General features: G+C 37.8%; 1 protein-coding gene across 1 annotated transcript; it reads left to right on the top strand.

The window, feature by feature from the left end:
* The first annotated feature begins 572 nt into the window (after positions 1–572).
* LOC128733156 (protein yellow) lies at positions 573–23415 on the top strand. Its single transcript, XM_053826796.1, has 2 exons — positions 573–810; positions 22055–23415. The coding sequence occupies exons 1-2, from the start codon at positions 573–575 to the stop codon at positions 23413–23415; spliced, it is 1599 nt and encodes a 532-aa protein (XP_053682771.1).
* The last annotated feature ends 221 nt before the right edge of the window (positions 23416–23636 follow it).

The raw sequence follows: 23636 nt of genomic DNA, 5'->3' as shown, positions 1-23636 counted from the left end.
GGCTACCGCTTAGTTGCCCGCCAGAATCCTTCGTCCTTTTCAAGCAATCACCTAATTATTTCTAACTGAAGGTATAGGTAGTGGACCGGCGAACGGTTCTCCTCACTCATTAGTGCTTCGTTCTGATCCTGTCCGCTGCTAATCAGTGCGCTGTCCGGTACGGAGAGACAGAGAAGATGATAACACACAGCTAGCCCGCACTCAGAGTGGCCCGCCAATAATACCTGCCTTCTGCCTATAAGCACCTTCAACGCATTCCGTCCGTTCGTCCGTTCGTGGCGCGAGGTTGATCGTGGCGCGAGGCGTTGTTGTTTATATAACCGGCGCGCGGTGGTCTTCTGCACGTCAGTCGCGATACTTAGTGCCTCGGTTTAGGACGTGTCTCGCTCGCTGTTCCCCGGTAGTGTTCGCTGACGGCGGGCTCGTTGTTAACCGACATTTCGGTTCTGGACGGTGTGTATGGTATACTGACAGTGCAGTTCTATTTTTGCTGAAGAAGAAAAATCGAAAAACAAAATTATTTTGTGACAAACAAAAAAACAAACGGAATAAATTGAGTGCAAACTGTGAACATGTGGAAAATTGCTGCGGTGTGTTTCGCCGTACTCGGGCTTAGTGCGTACGTTGTCAACGGTACCACCAAACTGCAGGAACGATACAGTTGGAAGCAGCTGGATTTTGTGTTCCCGAATGAGCAGCTGAAGCAGCAGGCGCTGGCCAGTGGGGACTATGTCCCCACCAATGGACTTCCGGTCGGAATCGAACGGTGGCAGAACAAACTGTTCGTCTCGGTGCCACGATGGAAGGACGGTACGTAATTGTGCTGGTGAAAAAGGGTTCTAAATCATGCTTAAGTGGATTCGAATGGACTATTCCCAGTGTTAATCGATTCGTGAAAGGTGGATTGTGATTTTGAGGATCGTACAATTGGACCAGTATTGAAATTGAAACTGTTTTTTACTGAGTAGTGTGATTGTCAAATTTTTTGTTAAGTTAAACAAAACTTGAAATGTGCAAATGGTCCAGATTTCCAATTTATTTCAGTAAAAATTAATTCAGGAAATCATAAAACAATCACAGTACTTTCACAGTAATGTAAAATGCATGCATTTTATGAGCCAATAATTATCAATATCTATGGAAATGGAAAACCTCGACTGTGCAAAGACATGCAAAGACATTTATTTGAAATAGGAAACTTACAAATATTTGAAACCCACCACTTTCGTATGTTCAACATGTCAGTAGTATCTATTATTTCTTTTAACAAATTACTACTCGAACTATTTTACAAAACACGATAAGATTGTTTTTTCTAATAATTTCAAAGTTTTTTTGGGGTTCTTGGTGCTATGGAAATAATAGTAATTCGCCCTGTCATTTGGCGATAAACATTGCAACTTTATAGAATATCGTAGCGTAGTCTCCAATAAATCGCTCGAAATATTGATTTTAATGGTGTATTGCGTGTTATTAAATCGTTTGAGGTACAACTTCGCTCTCCTTTCTGGAAGGGTCGCCACGACGAACTTATTGCAACCAGAAATGATTATCTTGGTATAACATGCGCTGAAACTAGACTCGATTCAGACCTCTTTCAAGGCAGCGTCTGATCGTGTTGACCATGCAATTCTGTTGACAAAAAACAACTGACTCAAACTGTGACAACCATCTCACCATGACAACCGTTTCTGGCTGCGTGGAATTCGTAATCTCTTAATCCTATAATTTGGCCAACCTATCTCCAGGTGATCCAGGGAAGTATTCTTGAGTCATCATTTTTCAACTTATTTTTCAATTGAAGTAACATTCACTGTTACCAGGTGGATTAACTCTGCAAAGAGTACCGGGAAGAGATTAATTTTCCGCTGAAAACACGGTTTCAGAGCGCTGAATTTTTCGCTGATATACCGCTGCAGAAGTTCACTTTTCCCCGCGTGCTACCCAACATTCTTTACCCTAATCATTTAGCAACTTATTTAGCAGCCACTTCAATTTTCGCTTGAGCGCCTTCTCGTCGCTTGCAGGGTTCCATTTTTCTGCTTCAGTTTGGCAATTTACAATCGACCAGTATAGCTCAATCAGACTTAGCTCAGGGGTATAGTTTTTTGTCTATAGGAGACGAGACCACTGCGACCAGTGCACTATGGGCCAGAAAATAAAATTTCGGGACAAAAATATTTGCGGTTAAACGGCATGTCTCAGTTCAATGTGGTCTTCGGTAACTTTTTGAATAAAAAATCGTCCAATATTTAAGCGTTACTTTAACAACAATTTAAGTAATAACTTTTTGAGTAAACTTTTTTTTTACTTTTTTAGTTTCAAAATATTGAAGATAAACCAATTTCAAGTAATTTTTCTGAAGATATGAAACTTCTACCTTTTACCCATTTTCAGCAATAGACCTTTGTTTATAAACGACCTCAAATCACATTTCTTCTTATAGCATGTTTATTTCAACAGACAGCTTAATGTAATGTTCTAGAAAATATTTTGCACATAAAAGAGAAATATTTTTGCTGAAGACTGTTTTGCTTTATATGTATTAATTAATAAGATATAACTGATTTTAGGTTAAAAACCGTCTGATGAAAAATCCGAATATCTTAGCTATCTGCAAGTATCTGCAATTAGTTTGCATACCAATTTGTAGGGAATTATTAAAGCTATCTACCCAAATGTGTATTTCAGAGAATAGCTGGGAATATCATGACTGGCAATACCTGGGAATAGTGTGGATTTTTTTCCATACATTTTATAACTTAATAAATATGCGTCCTAGCGTCAAACAGTCTTCACAAAAAAAAATTATTTCAACATACTGAATAACTTTGTAGAACATTTGAAAGCAATAAAATAATCGTGTGCGAAGTTATTGAGTGTAATTGATTTTTAAGTGCTCTTTATTAACACATCATTATATTTCGCAACCGGTAAAAGAGAGATAGTTACTTTATTCAGCAAAGTTGCTTATTTTAGTATGTTCTGCAACTTTTGGAGAAAAAAACTTTTTTTAAAAATTATTCAAGAAAACAAAAGTTTGTATCACCCTAATAGGTGAATTCATGGTCACTCTAGTAGTGCAGGAAGATGCGCTATATTTTATTATTTTACTTCTCCGAAGACACCACCCTTGAAAAAATACAGATTTTTCATCAGACGTGTTTTTAACCCAAAAACAGTTTTATCTTATTGAAAAAGCAAAACAGTCTTCAGCAAAAATATTCCTCTTCTATGTGCAAAATGTTGTCTAGAACATCACATTGAGCTGTCTGTTGAAATAAACATGTTACAAGAAGAAATGTGATTTGAGGGGTCGTTTATAAAGAAAGGTCTATTATTGAAAATGGGTAAAAGGTAGAAGTTTGATATCTTCAGAAAAAATACTTGAAATTGGTTTATCTTTAACATTTTGAAACCAAAAAGGTGAAAAAAAAAGTTTACTCAAAAAGTTATTACTTAAATTGTTGTTAAAGTAACACTTAAGTATTGGACGACCCCTTCAAAAGATGCATAATTTTTTTATTCAAAAAGTTTCCGAAGACCACATTGAGCTGAGACATGCCGTTTAACCGCAAATATATTTGCCCCGAAATTTTAATTTCTGGCCCATAGTGCAGTGCACAGTGGTCCAGCAGCGAAAATTAAGTGGAAAGTTTTTTGTGGTTCAAAATAGCTCCCTACAATGTTCAGCAAAGTTGTTCAACTCTAAAAGGTAATTAATGTGAAATCAACAACTAAGTTCCAGTTTGGCTTGTAAACACATAATACACTATAACTTTTTATTGAAATGAGAAAGAAGAAAAATTTCTTCGACAAAGTTGTAGCTAAACTTTGCAAAAGACATAGTAGGCGTATTTTTTATAGTTTCTATCTCACAGGGCGCAGTAATGAAAAGTAATGAAAATTGAAAGATTGATATTTATCCAAAACAGCTGGTGTAGATAGAAAACTGATGTTATATCCGAAATTCGAAGACTATTTGGTTGGTGTTAAGTCAGACCGAACCAAGTGACAAAACTCTGATGTCGATAAAAACGCGTTCAAAGTTTCCTACTCCATACGGTTTATAGCTATTAATCTTTCAAAATCATCTCATAATTCTGGCTGTCTGTAGCATTTATGTAATCTGATAAGAGTAAAATGTAGCTAAGAAAATTCTTTATCGTTTGCTGTCATTAGACCGTACCAATAAAACAGTTTGCTTTGCTTTTTCCGTGTAGATCTTATGAGAGAGTATGCTCTAACTCTTTTTTAACTCTTTTAATCGTCTTCAAGAAGATATTAGAAAATGCTGCATAGTGGAAGATGGCCAAACATGGAATAATTAAACTGAAATTAGTTAGAGTTAGAGTTCGAGTTAGAGAAAAAACCAGCTTTTATTTTCACATAAATTTGAAATAAAATTTCAAGCTTTCAGAAACGGGCAAGTTTGATTTTTCCGTTTGCCCCTTTTTGAGATATTCTATTCTGAAAAAGACTAAAAAACACAGGAAAAACGTTAGAACTCGTCATACGTATGAGTTTTCAACATACAATGTTCTACAAAAATATGTCTTTTGATAAGAGAAACAGCTTTGTAAAACATTATGATGCAATAAAACCATCAAATTTGAAGTAATTACCGAAAAAGTGATTTATGTAAAACGCCCTGTGAGATAGAAACTATAAAAAATACACCTACTATGTCTTTGGTAAAGTTACTTATATAATCTTTAGCTACAACTTTATCGAATAAAAAATTATTGTGTATCATGTGTTTACAAGCCAAACTGAAACTTAGTCGTTGATTCCACATTAATTGCCTTTTAGAGTTGAACAACTTTGCTGAACATTGCAGGGAGCTATTATGAATCGCTTAGCCGCAAAAGTAAATTTCCACTCAGTTTTCGTTTCTGGACCACTGCGACCAGTGTTTAGATCTACTGTGGTATGCTCCATCCTTAATCTACATGCACTGTCTGACATATCACCAGTAATTCGAGTGGTTGTCAGTACTCAGTATGACTATAGCTCAAGGGTATAGACTGGATTCTTGGGAATCACAGTGATGCCATCACAGTTGTACCATTATTCAGTCGAATTTGAATAGTGATAGTTTGCCACATTGGACCAGAAAAAGCACTCGTTTTGATGAACATCCTGGTTCATGGTTCCTGATGTTACGGAAGCGCCACTCCACAGCTGCAGATTGCTTGTCTGCAATTGCCCTTGAGAACGGAGGGGAAATCGGAATTAAATTGGATTCAAAATTGGACTTGAAGCGAGGCTTAAAGTGGGACACTCAATTGGACAAGAATTAAATTGGATTTCAAATCGGTGTTGAAACTGGAATCAAATTGGATTTGAGTTAGGTTTTAAAGTGGGACATTAAATTGGACTTAAAATTGGACCTGAAATTACACTTGAAATTGAGTTTAAAATCGCGCTTGAAATCACTTGAAATCAGACCTAGAATTGGATTTCAAATCGGGATTAAATTTGAATTTGGATTTTAAATGGGACACTAAAATTGATTTAAAATTAGACCTGAATTGGACTTGAAACTGTACTTGAAATTCTGTAATTGTGCATGAAATTATAGGGAAAATCGGAATTAAATAGAACTCGAACTTGGGACTCAAAGTGAATCATTCAATTGGACACGAATTAAAATTGGAGGCAAAACTGGAACTACCCGAAGAGCAAAATGATATCAAAATGTGTTATGGAAATCGAATAACTCGTATCAAAATTTGGTCTTGTTTTGGCTGACATAGTTGGTAAAATAACAAAAAATAATATCAAAATTTTGCTCCTTAAAGGCTAAAAGAATAACTACTTGTGTTATTTGAATAACAAAGCGATAACATGACTCTATGACACATTCCAGCGTTACGGCCCGAGCAGGGGTTTAGAGCAAATTGAAAACAAAATTTGATATCTTGATGTAACGGATTTTGAATACTCGGTGTGATTTCATTTTGGTCGACTTAGCGGTTAAAATATCAAAATTGATTGCAAAAATTCCACGCCGTGAAATTAAATTGAATACTACTTTTGCTTTCAAAAATATCAAACGGAATACTAATCTTGCGGTCACTCAATATTAATAGGAAAGCAGAATTAGCTATCATTTTACTATCATATCATCATCATTTTGCTATCATCATATAATTTGAACCAACCATTTGACTAGAAAAAAGTTTAAGTGAAAATAGATTAATTTAAATATTGAAGGTTTATTTACATCATATATAGAATCTGCCAACACATTTTCTTTCAATAAAAATGAAAGCAAAATGATAGCAAAGTCTGATACATCATAAGTGCCATTTTGAGTTGGTAACAAAACATGTTTTCTAGTTGATATCAACAGCAGAATATGTAATAATTTTGATATACTTTTGTTGTCAATCCTTGCTCGGGGGGACACTATCCTACTATGCAGATCGGTTCCTGTTTCATCAAAAAATCTTACAACCACTGTTTAAAATATCTACTCAATAACAAAATGTGTTATCAATGTATCTCCATACCTATTCAATAACAAAATATAGCATTATAACACAGTTTGATATTGTTTTTATATTATTTTGCACTTCGCTCCTGCTCGGGTAGATTGGATTTGAATTAAGATTTGAAGTGGGACACTCAATTGGACTTGAAATGGCACCTGAAATTGGACTTAAAATTGGATTTGCAATCTCTTGAAATCGGGCTTTAAATTTGATCTCGAATCGGAATTGAAACTGGAATTAATTTGAACTTGGACTGTAAAATGGGACACTTAAACTTGGAATTGAATTTGAACGTTCAAACTGGAAGTTAAAGCTGGACATGAAATCGAACTTAAAACAGAATTTGAAGAATAATTAAATTTATTTCCAAGCCGCTCGAAACTCTGCAGAATAACCGCGAACAAGCCGGATATCTGCGCAGAAACTTTCCACGCGCTGAAGAAAGAGATTTGTTCTTGGAATTTGAAGTTTTTATTTGAAATTGGGCTTGAGATGTTATTTAAAATTGGAATTGAATTAGACTTGAAGTTAGATTCTAGTTCTAGTTAGATGGAACTAGATTTAAATTGGACTTGAGATTAGACTTAAAATTACATTTGAAATTATGCTTGAAATTAGAATTCAAATTGTACTTGAAATTTGACTTGAACTCAGCGTTTAAATTTGACTTAAAATTTAATCGAAATTGGAATTAAATTATGCCTAAAATTTAACTTTACATTGGACTTTCAATTAAACTTAAATTGGAACTAATTTGAACTTGAAGAATTACTTTAAACCGGACATAGACACGTAATTTTATTCGAACTTTTACTGATTCGAAGGTTTATTTGAGAACAGAATTTACATTTTTTCGTCTGATAGCACGTTTATCTCTTTTCTGTTTCGTTTTTTCTCCTTTCCAGTGCCGTTTTTTCCAATTTTTGTTCCGTTTTATCTCCTTTCATGTACCGTTTTCTTGGTTTTTGCTTGTACTTTCCTCCCGTTTTCCTTTTTTCTGACCCGTGTTTTCTGTTTCATTTTATCGTTTTTCTTCGTTTCCCATTTCACTTTTCCTTATTTCCAGTCCGGTTTTTCCGCATGTTTTTCACTCGTTTTTGTGTTCTCTTCTCTATCGTTTTCTGTCATTTCTCTTAGTCTTTTTTTCGTCATTCATTTTTCATGTTTTCTGTCCGTCGCTTCCTCTTTCTCAGTTCCTTTTTTGTTCTATTCCTGTTCCATTTTCGCATTTTTCCGGAGTCCTGAATTTTCTCTGTTCCGTTACTCATCTTTTTTCTTCCGTTTTTCCCCATTTGCAAGCCCATGTTTGCTCTTTTCCTATCTCGTTTCGACCTTTTTTGTTTTCTCTTCCATTTTTCGTTTTTATCTGTACCGTTCTTCCTCTTTGTCTGTCGTTTCCTGTCTGTCTGTTTCCTTCTTTTCTGTTACGTTCTGTTTTGCTTTTTCGTTGTATCCCTTTTGCCTACTGATTTCATTTTTTCACTCTATTATTTTCTTTTTCTGTCCCGTTTTCCCCCTTATTTGCACCGTTCTTGAGATTTGCCTATTCTCATTTTCTTCGTTTTCTTATCGCTTTTCCTTCTTTTCTCTCATTGATAACGTTTTTCTGTTTCGTTCTTTATCTTTTTCTGTCCTTGCTTTTCGATTTTTGCCTCGTTTTTCCCTTTTCGTCTCTCCCGTTCTCTTTTTTTGCGCTTTTTTCTCTTTTTATTCCCCATTTTCCCACGCATTTTGTCACCTTTTTTCTTTGGTTTTTCTTTTTTTTTCATGCCATTTTTTATAATTTTTTTTCTCTTATGAGGAGGAAAAGACAAAAACCTTTCTTCTATCCCATTTGTGTCCAGTTTTTGTCACGTTTTCCTTCGTGCTCTTTTCTGTTTGTCCTCCTTCATTAACATTTCCATTGGAAACTGTTTGATCTACGTTGTTTGGTTCACGAGGTATCAGTTTTTGGATTGGGTAAATATTCAGGAAAAGCGTGTTTTCCAGACCTAACGCAGGAACAATAAAAAAAAGTTATCCGGAAAATTGATTTCTTCGGCAAAGTTATAGAAAATATAAAGTCAAACAATTTTGCTAAAGAAATGACATTTCTACCTCTATCGAGTTCAGAGCTATAGAGCGTTTTCTTTGGAAATTTTTTAAAAATACGTTTTTCATATTTATCGTATGTCGGTTGCATTTTACAAGAGAATGTGGTTCTAAGCGATTATTGAAGGACTCTATACTCATGTTTTTGCAGAAGGTTGCAAATCTTTAGGACCTTTCCTTACAAAGTTATCGCTTATTTAAGCTTTATTTTTCCTTAACTCCACAAGCCAAAAGCGATAACTTTGTAAGGAAAGGTCCTAGAGTTTTCCAATCTTCTGCAAAAACGTGTATTTTGAGTCCTTCAATAATCGCCTAGAACCATATATTCTTGTAAAATGCAACCTGTATAAGCTAAGTATGAAAAACTAATTTTTAAAGAATTCCCCAAGAAAAATCCTCTATAGCTCTGCACTCGATAGAGATAGGAATGTCGCTTCTTTAGCAAAGTTGTTTATCTTCATATTTTTTATAACTTTACCGAAGAAACCATGTGTCTATCTACGAACACAAAAAAATGGACGTGTATCGAGCCTTTCGCGAACGCGAAACACATAAAACGTACGCTTGCCGTACTCTCATTTGGGTGGTTGGGAACAAGCGGAACCCTTACAAGTTTATAGTACTCGACTCAAGCTTTAAGATGTATGATGTATGTTTTGAGTGCTTCGATAATTGCCTTGAACAATGTGTTCTTGTAAAATGCAACTAACAAAAACTAACAATGAAAAACTAATTTTTAAAGAAATTTCAAAGAATACGCCCTATAGTTCAGCACTCGATGAAGATAGCAATTTTATTTCTTCAACAAAGTTGCTTGTTTTTACAATATTTACAACTTTGCTGAAGAAACTATGTCTACATTTCCTAGCACAAAAAAGTTATTTTATTATTTTCATTATAGTAAGCTATGACTAAGTTCCGCTTTTCGCCCTTTTGGACCACTGTGCATTGCAGTTGCATGTTGAACAAATGCAATATTGATTGTTTCACATTTTGTGTGGAGTTTGAAATCCCTGCTTGGACTCTGAAATGTTTGATTTTCTCAATTTTTCCGGTTCGGTTGTTACTTTAGGTATTTATATTGCGAGAGACAACATCATCATATATGTAATAACAGCAACCACTCTTATGGCCATTCTGACACATGCTCACTTAATGTCACTTTCATTGAATTTCGATTTTCGCAAGGATAGGGTAAATTTCAAGACCATATAGCCCCTTTTAGCAGGCCTCTTTTGTTAATCGTTTCGCAGAGTTGAATGTGTCATAATATTAAATTATTGTTAGTTCAACCGCCCGAGGCGCGTCCCATATATAAAAGTTCTACTTGACCGTCAAACGGTTAGCAACAGTCAGTGGTACTCCTTTCGCGCCAATTTGCGACCTCGGAGAAGTTATTTTAAGCTTGGTTTAATTAGTGGTGTATCAATCTAGACCGGGCTGTGCAGACAACCGAAGACAGAAAACTAATAAAGGTTTTTGTTCTATTTGTGCGTGAAGTTTAACCGGCTCTCGGATGACCATCATAAAAATTAATTGGAACTCACTGTGCCGATTTTTACAGTTTAAGATTTTATGATATCCGTTCTAAGTTTCCTTTGAAAAAGTGCTCGGAAGTTCATTAACTACCTACGCCAAGTGGAATTTTATGTCAGTTTGAACTAAAACTTCAATTATAGAGCAGGACACTCAAGAAATTTACTGTTCTGTAATTTCATGTTGTTCTACCTGTTGTACAATGAATTCAACGCAATGGGGCGTGCCCATGGCTTGTCTGTAAACTTAGTCCATAAAAACTAACGCATGTCCGGAGTATTTAACTGAATTGTGCGGTTATTTAGCGATAAGTTAAGGTGTTTGCTTACAAAAAGCGGCATCATCATACCAGCACCTACGTGTGACCTTCTTACGGGTACAGAAAATACCAACGCCACCCTTTAGTGTTAATGGCCAAGAACAATTAAGCGTCAACACATTCGTCAGCATTTATAATTTCGCACCCTATAGTGCGTACGAAATCCGTCAATGTCGTCAACAAAAAACATTTTTTGGACTTAGTCTACAGTGCGAGCCCTCAAACTGACTAACACGGCTGTGCTGTATGTAGATTCTTCGCTTTGACGATTTTCGACCACCGCAGGTTGAAAAAATGACCTAAATTTTTTTACTGTACATCGAAGCGAAAAACTACCTCTATTTTGACAAACTGCAGAAATCAGAACTTAGTTTTGTGTGCGATTAGTTTAGATTTAGTCGTAAACAGAGCACGCCGACTAGTTCAATTTGCTTTGACTCGACTTCATTTGAAGCACTGAATGCTTCGAAAAGGAACAAACCGGAAAAAACCGCACACTGCAATCATTGAGCAGAAAATAAAACAAGAACAGCTTTTACCGGAGGTTAATCTCCCCCAAGGTGATTCGCAGCGTACGGAGATATGGTGTTTATTGTTTTGATTCCTGCGTTGCTTTCTCTCAGCCATCTGCGCGCGCGTCTGCCAAAATATTTACCGCACTCGGAGAGTGCAACTTTGGCTATGTTTTGCATTTCTATCAAATGTTTACATTCTTTCATTTGGTCGTTACTTGACGCTAATCTAGAAAAATAATTAACTGCCGGCAACTTTTTTGTTGTTGTTGTTGTGTGATGCCACTGTTTTTTTGAATTTTACCACAACGCAGAACCAAACTAGCTGATGTCAGTTTGATGCGCTTGCGCTTTTTCTACTCAGCATAAAGTTTCATGGCTGAACGGCAATTTCCAAAGTCACCCAAATGTGCCCAACATGTGCGACAACGCATTTCACGCTGAAAACAATCAGTGTTGCACTTGTTCGACATGCACTTCATTGCACACTGATAGGTACTGGGTTTGCATATCAAAATTGTTAAAACAAACACTCAAAGTGGACAGTTAACAAGTACTCAAATGACCAAAAAGCACCGCTTGTCCGTTTTTAAAAACATTTTAATCGGCTCGCATCAATGAAAGTTTATTTTTTTCTTTGAAAATAAAACTGAAATTTAATTCGGCTACTAATTTGTGTCAATGAATTGGCTGTCTTCGAAAGGGAATGCGCTGCATTCGCAAATTTCAATGTATATTTCTAGTGTTGCTGTTTTTTATACCGACATTTATGACAAATATGAGCCTTTCAAACTCCCAGTAACAGTATTTATCCTACATTTCAAGCAATGCATGAATGCATCATAGCTTTGAAGATCATACACGGTAAAATCTACTAATGTATACAAATAAGCAAAATGCAAAAAGGGTTAAGACAACTGCATGCCATCCATTCTTCAAAACGACTTTGCTTATTGTATTACAATAATGTCATTGATATGTATTCTTTTAAACTACTTCCGTTTTGCTACTCTTTGTATGCCTAATACATTATTATAAAATTATCCGCTGACGACTGAAATCCCACGTAAATATTGATGTACTTTCCAGTTTTGTCGTCTAACTGAAAATCCCGGTAGTGTTAGCGTACTCGTTGAGACCATTATTGCTCAGAACAGCTTATTTCAATATTTCATAAGAGCAACTCTCGCGCAATATTCAAAACTTTCAGTTAATACGCAGCAAATAGAAATCTAACTTAGTGGCAATCACTAGCGTGCCCAGACATAAACAAAAGGTGGGGCACCCGGCCTTTCAGAAGAATGTTTTCGCTTGTAAAGTAATCGAGTAATAAAAACAAAGGTCGATTATGTTGAAAACTCTGAACTTTCAGGTGCAGTTGGATTTAAAGTTGCAGTTAGACTAGAAATTAGAGTTGAAATTTCACTCAAATTTGAATCGGAATCAAGTTATATGTCAAAACGGACATGGTCACGAAATTAGATACGAAGTTTTACTTTAAATTGCGGTTGAAATTTTTCGTCTTGTTCTTTCACACATTTTATCTCTTTTCTTCGGTCCCTTTTTTTCTCCTTTTCTGCACCTTTTTTTGGTTTTTGCTCTCGCTTGTTCTCCGTTTTTCATTTTTTTCTACCGTTTATCCTTTTGCTGTGCTGTTTTTGCTGTTTCATTGTACCGCTTTTCTTCATTTTGTGTCCCTTTTTTCATAATTTTAATCTTGTTTTGCGAAAAACAACGCTGCTTTATGTTATTTTTTTCTCGTTATCCGTCCGATTACTTTCTTTTTTTTTTGTTTCTAGTTTACTTCTGATCTTCGGTTTTCCTTTTTTATCTCCTGCTTTTCCTCTTTTCCATTTTTTGACCGATTGTTTTCCATTTTTATCTCGTTTAACCTCTTTTAGCGGCTTTCGTAGTTCTCTCTTTTGTGGTTCTTTTTTCTCCTTCGCTTTATTCCCCTTTGAAACCATCATTTGTTTTCTATTTCGTTTTGCCTCTTTTTCTCTTCCGTTTTCCCACCTTTTTGTCACGTTTTACCTTTGTTTTTCTGTGTAATCTTTCTTCTATTTGTCTTATTTTCCCTCATTTTAGTCGCGTTCTTTATTATTTGTGTCCATCGCTTCCTCTTTTCTCTTCCTCTTCATTCTCTATCCCAATTCTCGTCTCGTTTTTCCCTCGTTACATTTCTTGTGTTTGTAATTTTCAGTCTCGTTTCATCTTTTATCCCTTTCCTGTTTTTTTTTGTTTTCGTCTGTTACATTCTTCCTCTTTTCATCATGTTCATGCTTCTTTTTCTATCATGTGCATTGTGTACCGTTTTCATTTTCGTTCTGGATTTTTTCTTCTTTTGCTGTTCTCGTTTCTACTGCTTTCATTTTATTTTTATTATCCTCCTTTTCTATTTCGTTTTTTTTTTCTTTTTCTGTCCATTTTCTTTCTCGGTTTTCCTTATCGATTTTCTTTCTTTTCTCTAATTCCTCTTATTTTCCTTTCCATTTTTTCTTTCTAGTCTCCTCTTTTTAGACCCTTTTTCGCTCTTTTTTCTCTGGTTTACTTTTTTCTCTTTTCAAGTCCCGTTTTCCCTCCCATTCTGTCACGTTTGTAAAAGCAGGAGCAGGAGACCCAGCTAGCATTTTCATACGTATATAAAAGATAAAAATCAGCATTACGTACAGATATGCATGATAATAAATCATATTTGATGCGTAAAATTGGCATATCCGTACGATTTTGGAGGCGATATACGTGATTAGGAATAGTTTTGAGCGTTACGACTATATAAGTATTTATATACGATAATATCCGATTAAGCGTGACTCGTTTCGTAATGCTATACGATTTTGTGCTGAATATCGTATGTATGACAGATATTATCCTTATATACGATAGAAAATCAACCTGGGCCCACTTTATCAAGCTTCAGTTGCGATTTCGAATTTGCTAAGAGATATTTACGATAATTTTCGTACATTGATATACGAGTTGGTGCTAGCTGGGGATGAACTGCCTCTAAATCCATCGATAATCTAAGGAAATGCGGGACAGCCAAAGGGTAAACGATGGAAAACCAAAAACAAGCAAAAAGTAGAAAACAGGAAGGAAGGAAAAGAAGAAAAAACGAAACAATTTCTAAACAAATAATTCACTTATCGCAAAAATAGTGGCAAATTAAATCACAAACTGTGGACTTCTGGGTTACAGAATTTATTTTGTTTTATATTCAATTTCAAAGTGAAGGCGGGGCACGTGGCCCTGTCTGGGAACGCCAGTGGACATGGTCACAAAATTTTACTTGAAATTAGATTGAGATTTCTAGTCCTACTGTCTCGCACGTTTTTTTTTTTTGGTCTTCAATATTTTGTCCCTTTTCCCGTTTTCTGTCCCATATTTTTGCTTTTATTCTTGGTTTTCCTTTCCGTAGAGAACTATCGCTCTTATTATCGTTTTGTACATGATACACTTAGAACGGGGGTAAAGGCTCTTCACGGTCAATTGTATCTTAGGCGACGGTAAAATCTATAAATACATAGAGGGTAGCGACTTGGTAATCGCGACATTTTTGGAGAATCTGCCACGATACACAAAGATTTAATCCGTTGTGGATCGCTCATTCACACTGTATCACCGGAGGACTGTAAACTCGTAAAAATCTGGTAAAACTTATAGCGTATCAGCAAATTACGTTAAAAACCACGGTAATAGTCGCTTTTCCGAGTTAATGTAGAGCTTGATACAACTCACGCTCGAATGGTGATGACGGATTTCCCATGTGTGCTCTTTTGATTTGTTTATAAAAGTTATCTATTATCTTAATTTCAAACAGCCCATTATTTCCTTTTGAAATTAAAGAAACGTGTTGCTTCAGTTCAGTCATTATTTCTGCTTCCACGCATTACTCTTGTGTTATTTCACAAATCACCCTTCTATTTGTTCTGCCACAGGAACGCTGGGTTGTGGCACCAAACGAGATCATTATATCATTATATCATAATTTTATACACTAGATGAGCTCGAATCTTACGACGCCGGAAAATATAAATGTCTGTCAAGAAAACTGCGGATACATTCCCTTTCCCAGTGTTTGCGAAGATGTTTAATCTAGTGTATTAAATTTATTTAAATTTACGAAACTCCCATCATTTGAAAATATGATGTTCTATGGCTCGCCATTTGCACGATCGGCTCCCGACCCCATTTACGTGGGAAACTGTCAACCAACTTCGACACTTGCTCTTTGTACCGGTTACACGCTACCGGCAACTACCCAGCTAGTACCAACTCGTATATCAATGTAGGAAAACTATCGTAAATATCTCCTAACGAACTCGAAATCGTAACTAAAGCTGGATAAAGTGAGATCAAGTTGATTTTCTGTCGTATATAATGATAATAACTGACATATATACGATTTTCAGCACAAAATCGTAGAGTAGTACGGAGCGACTCGCGCTTAATCGGATATTATCGTATATAAATACTTATATAGTCGTAACGCTCAAAATTAATCCTAATCACGTATAACGCCTCCAAAATAGTGCGGATATGCCAATTTTGCGCATGAAATACGATTTATTTAGCATGTATATCTGTACGTAATGCTGATTTTTTATACATATGAAAATGCTAGCTGGGTACCCAAATAATGTGTAAGCACATTACACATTCCAGACAAATCTTCTAATATGGTTTTAATACCAGGATGCCACATCCTCCCCCTGTATAAAATGAACAATTTCATAAATAATATTATTCCAGATCAATTCGTTAACTCTCAAACATAACCTGTCGAGAAGCGGCTCTTCATTTTGTAAAGTGACGACTTAAAATAGAAAATACCACTTGTCTCAAAAACTTTGTTAGGACACGTATAATCGTCCCAGTACCTACCATATCTTGGTCATTGATATTTCACTTCTACGGCCATGGTCTTTTGCCGGCTCAACCTCAACATACGTTGGTCATAGTTGGCTCTTCCCGGCTCAATCTTAAAACACGTTCAATACACTGGCATGTCCAGACCGAAACAGAAGGTTTCCGACCTTTCAAAATTGCACCTGAATTGGACGCTGCAATTTCACTCTGAGTGGAACATAAATTGGAATTAAATTAGACGAGATGTTGAATTCAAATTGGGCTTGAAATTGAACTTGACCGCAGACTTGAAATCAGAATTGAATTTGTCTTAAAATCGGACTGGACTTCGGATATAAACATGGATCTGAAATTGGACTTAAAATCGGACATCACATTGGACCTAAATTAGACTTGAATTGAACTTGAAATCGGTGGTGAAATTGGAATTAAATAAGGCTCTGGATTGGACTTAAAATGAAATATTGGACATGAAATCGTACTTAAATTGGACTTAGGAATTGATCCAAAATTTTAATTCAAAATTAGGCTTGAAATTAAACATCAATGCGACTTGAAAACAGGACTGGTAACGGTCAGTTTCGTCACTGACGCTAAACGAAAACCAAAAACAAAAAGTCACCCTGCAAAATAATCAGTCCCTTGCGTTTTTGTCAGTGTTTCACTATAATCTGCTAGAATAAAATCACGACGCATCCAGGGTAGGTGACGGTCAGTTCAGTAAGTGACGTTTGACTATAACCAATAATAAATAGTCGTGCAGCAAAAATATTGGTTCCATGCGTTTTTATCAATAATATTTATTTGGAAGACGTGAAAAGGTTCCCAATTTGATGATTTGGAACCGGGGATGCTATTAGATGTTTAACACCATTTTACCATTTGTTCGAAATTGAATGTTTGACGCCGTTTTGATATGCAAGATGGCGGTTTATAATTTATGTTATTTTGGGAATTTTGCATGAAATCCTATACAATAAAGTCTTTTTTGGAATGGGAATATTGTCAGAGTTGAAAAATCAACATTAGACGCCATTTTGAAATCCAAAATGGAGGACTATTATTTAGCATTTTGCATAAAAACTCTTGCAATATATACCTACTTTGTTAGACAGCGAGTGACGGATAGAAGTCGAAAAACGATGTTTGACTCGACTTGAATGATCGACTGGAATTTTCGATTGGACTGCTCGACTCAATCACTCAACTCGACTGTTCGACTAAACTGCTTGATTCGATTACTCGACTGGACTGCTCGACACGACTGCTCAACTCGACTGTCCGATTGAACCATTCGACTGGAATGCTCGGCTCAACTGCTCGACTTAACTGTTCGACTCGACTGCTCGAGTCGATCCCTCGACTGGACTTCTCGACTCAACTGCTCAATTTCATTACTGAACTTGACTGCTTATCTGGACTGTTCGAGCTCAGCTCAGTTTAAATTCTGCTTTCCTCGAACACTACATCAAGTTTGTGTCTTGAAAATATCTATACATATACAGTAGGATTTTGAATTTGGCAACAAATGCGTTCAATCACCCATGTTGCAAAAATCGAATATAGGGCAATAACGGCAACAAAAATATTGTACGAAATATTCCATACCCACACATTTTTAACGTAGGACTGCGTCTTTCGGAAAGGCAGCTGTGATAAGGGTCGATTAAAAAAATCTATTTCAAAAAGTGTACGGGATTCGAACGTTTATAACTTGGAGATTTCCAAATTAAATCGAATAGCCAAGTCGAGCAGTTAAATAGAACAGCCCAGTCGAGCAGTCAAGTCGAGTCAAACATCGATTTTCAACTCATAGCCGTCACACGCATTCTAAAAGAGTATATATTGCAAGGGTTTTTATCTTCTATTAGTCACCCCATACTAAATGTTGAATTTTGGGCTGACAAAATAGGGAAACTGACCAAATCGGGAAATTTTTTTCAAAATTCAAGACCTAAGACCTTGCGATATCGAAGACTTCTACTAAAAATTAAATTTCAACCCTCAATTGGTCAATCGAAAGCTAAATGAACCGGGCACAGTACACTGGTTTAAAATTATAATTACTATCGTCCAAAGGAATTTAGATTTTGATTAATCCTTCTAAAAGAGCAATAAAACATTTATTTTTCTTCAGTTTCAATATAACACATTGATGTGTTCTGCAAAGTTTTTCAGCATATTATTACAAGAAATTTTGCTGAAGACAGTAACCTTCTATCTCTTCAGCGAAGAGAGAAAAAGCCTATTAAAAATCGTTAAAATCAGTTTTTCTATTTTAGCTGTTTTTGTAGTTGTTGTATGATTTTTTCCTGTTGTACAAAGTTGTACAAATAGTAAAAATACACAACATTGCTGAATATAGTCTACCTCTATCTTTGCTTATTGAGGAACTATAGAACTCTTACTATAAAAATACCCTAATTTTTACCCCGCAATACTCGCAAGAATGCATCATTTTATTCAAAAACTCTTTCCAGAGAATCAGAATAGTTTCAAGCAGACTGAAAAGTTTTATAAATCACGTTTAAAAGCACAAAAGTTAAACAAAACTTATAGGCTGACAAAATCGGGATAAAAAGCTGATAAAATAGGGGGTAGACAAAATTGGGAGCTGACAAAATCGGAACGTTACTGTATTTACTAAAATAAGTCGCAGGCAAAAAATTGTCCGACAATAACTTAGTCAACCTTTTCTCAGTCATTAACCATACTACGCGCGAAGTTAACTAAATTATGCAGGTTTTGATCATTCACGACCGACTAACCAACTTATCAAGGAGTAATTCTCGCTGAAACGGGGCCACTACTGACTCGAGGTCTTCAAATATTGGAACTTTTGCGTTTAATTGGTTGAAAATGGTTAAAAAATAAGAATCACACTTTTGATATCTCGAAATAGTGGACCCCTCGTGCGCCAAGGGTTCAAAAAAAGTTGAATTTTGAGCAACCCTTGAGAACTATACCATGTGATAGTTCATAAATTTGCTATGAAACAACTAACAAATGACCCGGTTCTGCAAAGCAGAAGAACAGGGCTTTCAAATGGAGTAAAATTCGCCGTTTTCGCCATAATCCCCCCGAACGATTTTAATTTTAAGACCACCGTCGGAAAGCTGAGAAAAAAATGCTATAAGGAACATTCATCAAATTACATGTGTAGTGGCATTAAATAAACGAAACAATTTCTTATCTGTATCAAGGTTTATAACTCTCATATAATGGAATGTCTTGCTACAGACAATTAACTGTTTTATTTAGTTAATGCCATTGCACGCCTAATTTGATGAATGTTTCTTATAGCATTTTTTCTCAACTTTGGTGGTGGTGGTGGTCTTGAAATCAAAATCGGTTGGGGGGATTATGGCGAAAACGACGAATTTTACTCCATTCGAAAGCCCTGTTCTTCTTTTTACAGAATCGGGCTATTTTTTAGTTGTTTCATTGCAAATTTATGAAATACCACTTGACATAGATCTCAAGGTTTGCTCAAAATTCAACTTTTTTTTTAACCTGTTAGACCCCTTGGCGAACAAGGGGTCCACTATTTCGAGGTATCAAAAGTTTAATTCTTATTTTTTAACCATTTCCAACTAATTAAGCGCAAAAGTTGCAATATTTGAAGACCTCGTGTCAGTAGTGGCCCCGTTTCAGCGAGGACTTTGAAATTGAACGTTGGAATTTGATTTAAAACTAGACTGAGAATTGGACATAAAATCGGGCTAGAAATTGGACTGAAGTTAGACTGGAAATGGGACATTGAAATTGAACTGGAAATTAAACTTGTGATGGGACATGAAAATTGACTTGAATTTAAACTCCAAATCTTACTTGAAAATTGACTTAAATTGAACTCGAAATTAAAGTTAAAATTGGATTTAAAGCAGAATCTATTTTAACGCAATTAATATTCTTACCGGGCTATTGACCCCGGACTTCCCGATTGCATATCGAGAAATTATTGTGCTCCAGCCTGGAAACGCCAGGGTGTTCACAACTACCTAAAGATAATTTTCCCTACCATGTATTACTTTAATTACCAGAGAGGTCAGGCCAGCTTCGTTTATTGTTGCGAATGTAATTATCTACCCCTTTTCATGCAAAACGTTCGAAGCTCGATGAATACATCATTATTTCGCCTAGCAATTATATTGCCACCAAATGTTCAAACAACACCTGCCTAAAATAAACTCATAGTGCGAACCATTCCATTTTTTCTTACCTCATACGTTACCTCTAAAGTTCAATTTGGCACTGGATCGCCAATGTGATGTTTTGTGGTTTGTCATCTGCACGATTAAGTCTCGACCTCCCGCGGGAAACTGTTAACCGATTTTGACACTTTCTCTGTAACACGCTACCGACAACTACTCAAATAATGTGTAAACAACACTCCTGGTAAAACTTGCATTTGTTCGTGGCCCAATTCGTTACCAAAAGTGGTTGAACACGTTTTCTAAAGCAAAGCAAAAATTTCAACGCCCACTGGGTTTCTTTCGGTTCAATCGAAATCGAAAGCCGCAGTTCAAAAGGAAATTGGTACCATATTTTTCCGGCTGATGACGCGATGGTACAAAACGGCATCACTTAGCAATTGAAATGACCGTGTGCCGGTCGGTCCGATGGTCGGTCGGCCGGAGCCAGTTTTCTTCGGCAGCTCTAATTTATTGGCATTTTCAGGCAGTTTCACATGAGCTTGTTTGTCACTTAATAAAGATTGGTACGGTTTACGTAAAAGGTAGGCGTCCGTTCAATCAATTAACCTTGACTCGGATCCGGTGATAAACGATGGTGTGGTTTGATTGGAACATTTTCCAGCCACGTTCGGTACTCTGCCGAAGGCAGATTGGAATGTGGAATGATTTACTTTAAAACGTTCTGGTTTCGACTGTACATTGCTGTTAAAAGTTGACTACTAAAACCGTTGACTGTAAGTGGATTCCGTCGTAAACTGGATTATAAGTTAATGGCAATAATAGAAAAACTTCACTAATAGAAAAATGGAGGAGCAATTTTCTGATATAAATCGGCTGAACTAACTGTGACTTCACCCTACTACTTACCAACAGCTCAGCTATTAATGTTTTATTGTCAAAAATTAATGTGATTTATTGCAAGTTTTGACATGTAGGCCCCAAACCTTGTTGCTGGGCATCGTAAATCATATCGTTGGAATCGGAAGTATGCCTTAAAATAGTAACACCCAGCGATCATAACAGCAGCAGCTTACGACACCCGAACTTACCTTCTCGTGACTGACGAAGCGTAGACGTCGGTCGGTACATACACGTGTTCAGATGGAGTCCGTTTTCTCATCAGCTGATGAAACCCCGGCTTAACCATAGCCGCAGCCATAGCAGGCAGTAGCTGAACCTCCGCTTAACCAACCACATCCTTATTGCCGAGCTAGGCAGTTTGTTTTGCTACCGCGCCGGCGCGGTCGAGGCGCTGAATGCTGACTATGCTATCAGCATGGCCTACTAACTGACTGACGGACGAAGCCAGCGATGCGATATGATTGGCAATTCCTTTCAAGTACGCTGGCAAATAGTGATCGACCGACCGATCGGTCGGTCGGTTGGCGAACGGAAGCCGGTCGCGAGGAAGCGGTTGCTTCAGCAGCTGCTGGTTGTAATTGCCACCTAAATGGCGACGACGTCGCTAATCTGGGCTACTGAAAATGTGGTTTTACGGCGATCAGTCAACAGTGAAAGAGTCATAACTTGTCTGACAGGTAACAACATATCTGTAGAGGCAGTAACGTTTAATTGGCAGAGCTATTAGCGTTGTGTCAGGCTTTAAAACGTTCTGGAACGGGTCGTTTCGGTTACGAAAAATATTCCATTTTAATATTCTAGCCCTTTAAGAAACCGGCCCTATTTCCTAAGGCGTCGCAGACGCCCAGTCTGGCCACATCCGCACGATCGAAACAGGTCTAAACAATGTAAACAAATTATTTATCTATCAACAAGCTGACAAGCCAGACAATCTACTCGGCGTCCGCCTGCCGGCTAAAGCTGGCAACTAACCGGTTGAGAGAAACTGACAGCAAAACAGAAATGAAAAGTTTACGACTCTGCATCGCCCCTTCGGGGCGTAATTTTTCATTGTGAATCAGCTGATATCTTTAATAGGCACCCTTTGCCATTGATTCAAGTGCATGATCAAGCCCCCGCCGCGCCGTCACTGTCACCCTTTTTAATTCATTTCCCTCCTTCCGATTGCAGGCATTCCGTCCACGCTGAACTACATCGACATGAATCAGACCCCGTCGGGGTCGCCGGCTTTGATTCCGTATCCGGACTGGGCCAGCAACGTTGCGGGAGACTGCGCCAACGGCTTGAACACCGTCTACCGTATCAAAGCGGACAAGTGTGATCGGCTGTGGCTGCTCGACACCGGCACCGTTGGCATTGGAAACACCACCCAGCAGCTCTGTCCGTACGCGCTGAACATTATCGATCTGAAAACGAACCGCCGAATCCGGCGCTACGAACTGCGTGCTGAGGACACCAACCCGAACACCTTTATCGCCAATATTGCCATCGATATGGGACGCAGTTGTGACGACACGTTCGCCTACATGTCCGATGAGCTGGGCTACGGATTGATTGCTTACTCTTACGAAAAGAACAAGTCGTGGCGTTTCGCTCACAGCTTCTTCTTCCCGGATCCGCTGCGCGGAGACTTCAACATCGCCGGACTGAACTTCCAATGGGGTGAGGAGGGTATCTTCGGAATGTCACTTTCGCCCCTGCAAGCCGACGGATTCCGCACGATGTACTTCTCCCCATTGGCCAGCCATCGCGAATTTATGGTCTCGACCAAGACGCTCCGTGACGAAGATCGAGTGGAGGAAAGCTTCCACGATTTCCAGTATCTGAAAGAACGAGGACCAGACGCGCACACCACCTCGCGTGTCATGAGCGAAACCGGCCTGCAGTTGTTCAACTTGATCGATCAGAACTCGGTCGGTTGTTGGCATTCATCGCTTCCCTACAGTCCCGAATACCACGGCGTCGTCGATCGCGACGACGTCGAGCTAGTCTTCCCTGCTGACGTCAAGATCGACGAATCGGAAACCGTGTGGGTCATATCCGATCGGATGCCAGTGTTCCTGATCACCGAACTGGACTACAGCGACGTTAACTTCCGAATTTTCAGCGCTCCACTGCGCGTCCTAGTTTCGGGAACCGTCTGTGACGTTCATCCGTCGCTCGGACCTGCCTCCGTGCAGCCCAAGTTCGGAGGCTCGGAAGCGGACACCACACTGGTTGAAACCGGCTACACCCAACCCGTTAGCTACACCCCTGTGGCATACACCCCAACCGCTGCCCCAGCCGTGTCCTACGACACACCCTCCTCCCACATGTACTCAACCCAACTGTACCCAACAACCGCCAAAGCCTACCACTACAATAAGTACCACAACATAGAGTACCACGCACAGGGTAACGGACACGGTCCGGAATACCACCAATACCAGCCGCACGATCACTCCGGCGGCGGTTACTATTCCGGTCATCGTTACTGGGGGGGCGGTGGCGGTAGCAAAAAGCACGAATCCCTAAAGCAATACTTTTACTAGGCACTGGGTGAATGAAGCACTATTTAAAAAAAAACTGTGAATATTTTAGGAGCACACCCGACGATGACGACGACGAAACCAGTCGCCACCGGTTCGGTTATTGATTTAGATAAATTATTAACTTGTAATACCGAGAAGCACATTAATAGTGTTTAGAATGTTGTAGCGAAAGAAAAAAAAACAAAAGCACACGAAGCCGAAAGTAGCCTCTAGCTCTAAGT

Source organism: Sabethes cyaneus, chromosome 1 (assembly GCF_943734655.1).
Source record: "Sabethes cyaneus chromosome 1, idSabCyanKW18_F2, whole genome shotgun sequence".
NCBI classification, from domain to species: domain Eukaryota; kingdom Metazoa; phylum Arthropoda; class Insecta; order Diptera; family Culicidae; genus Sabethes; species Sabethes cyaneus.
This window is presented reverse-complemented; position numbering and strand designations above follow the sequence as displayed.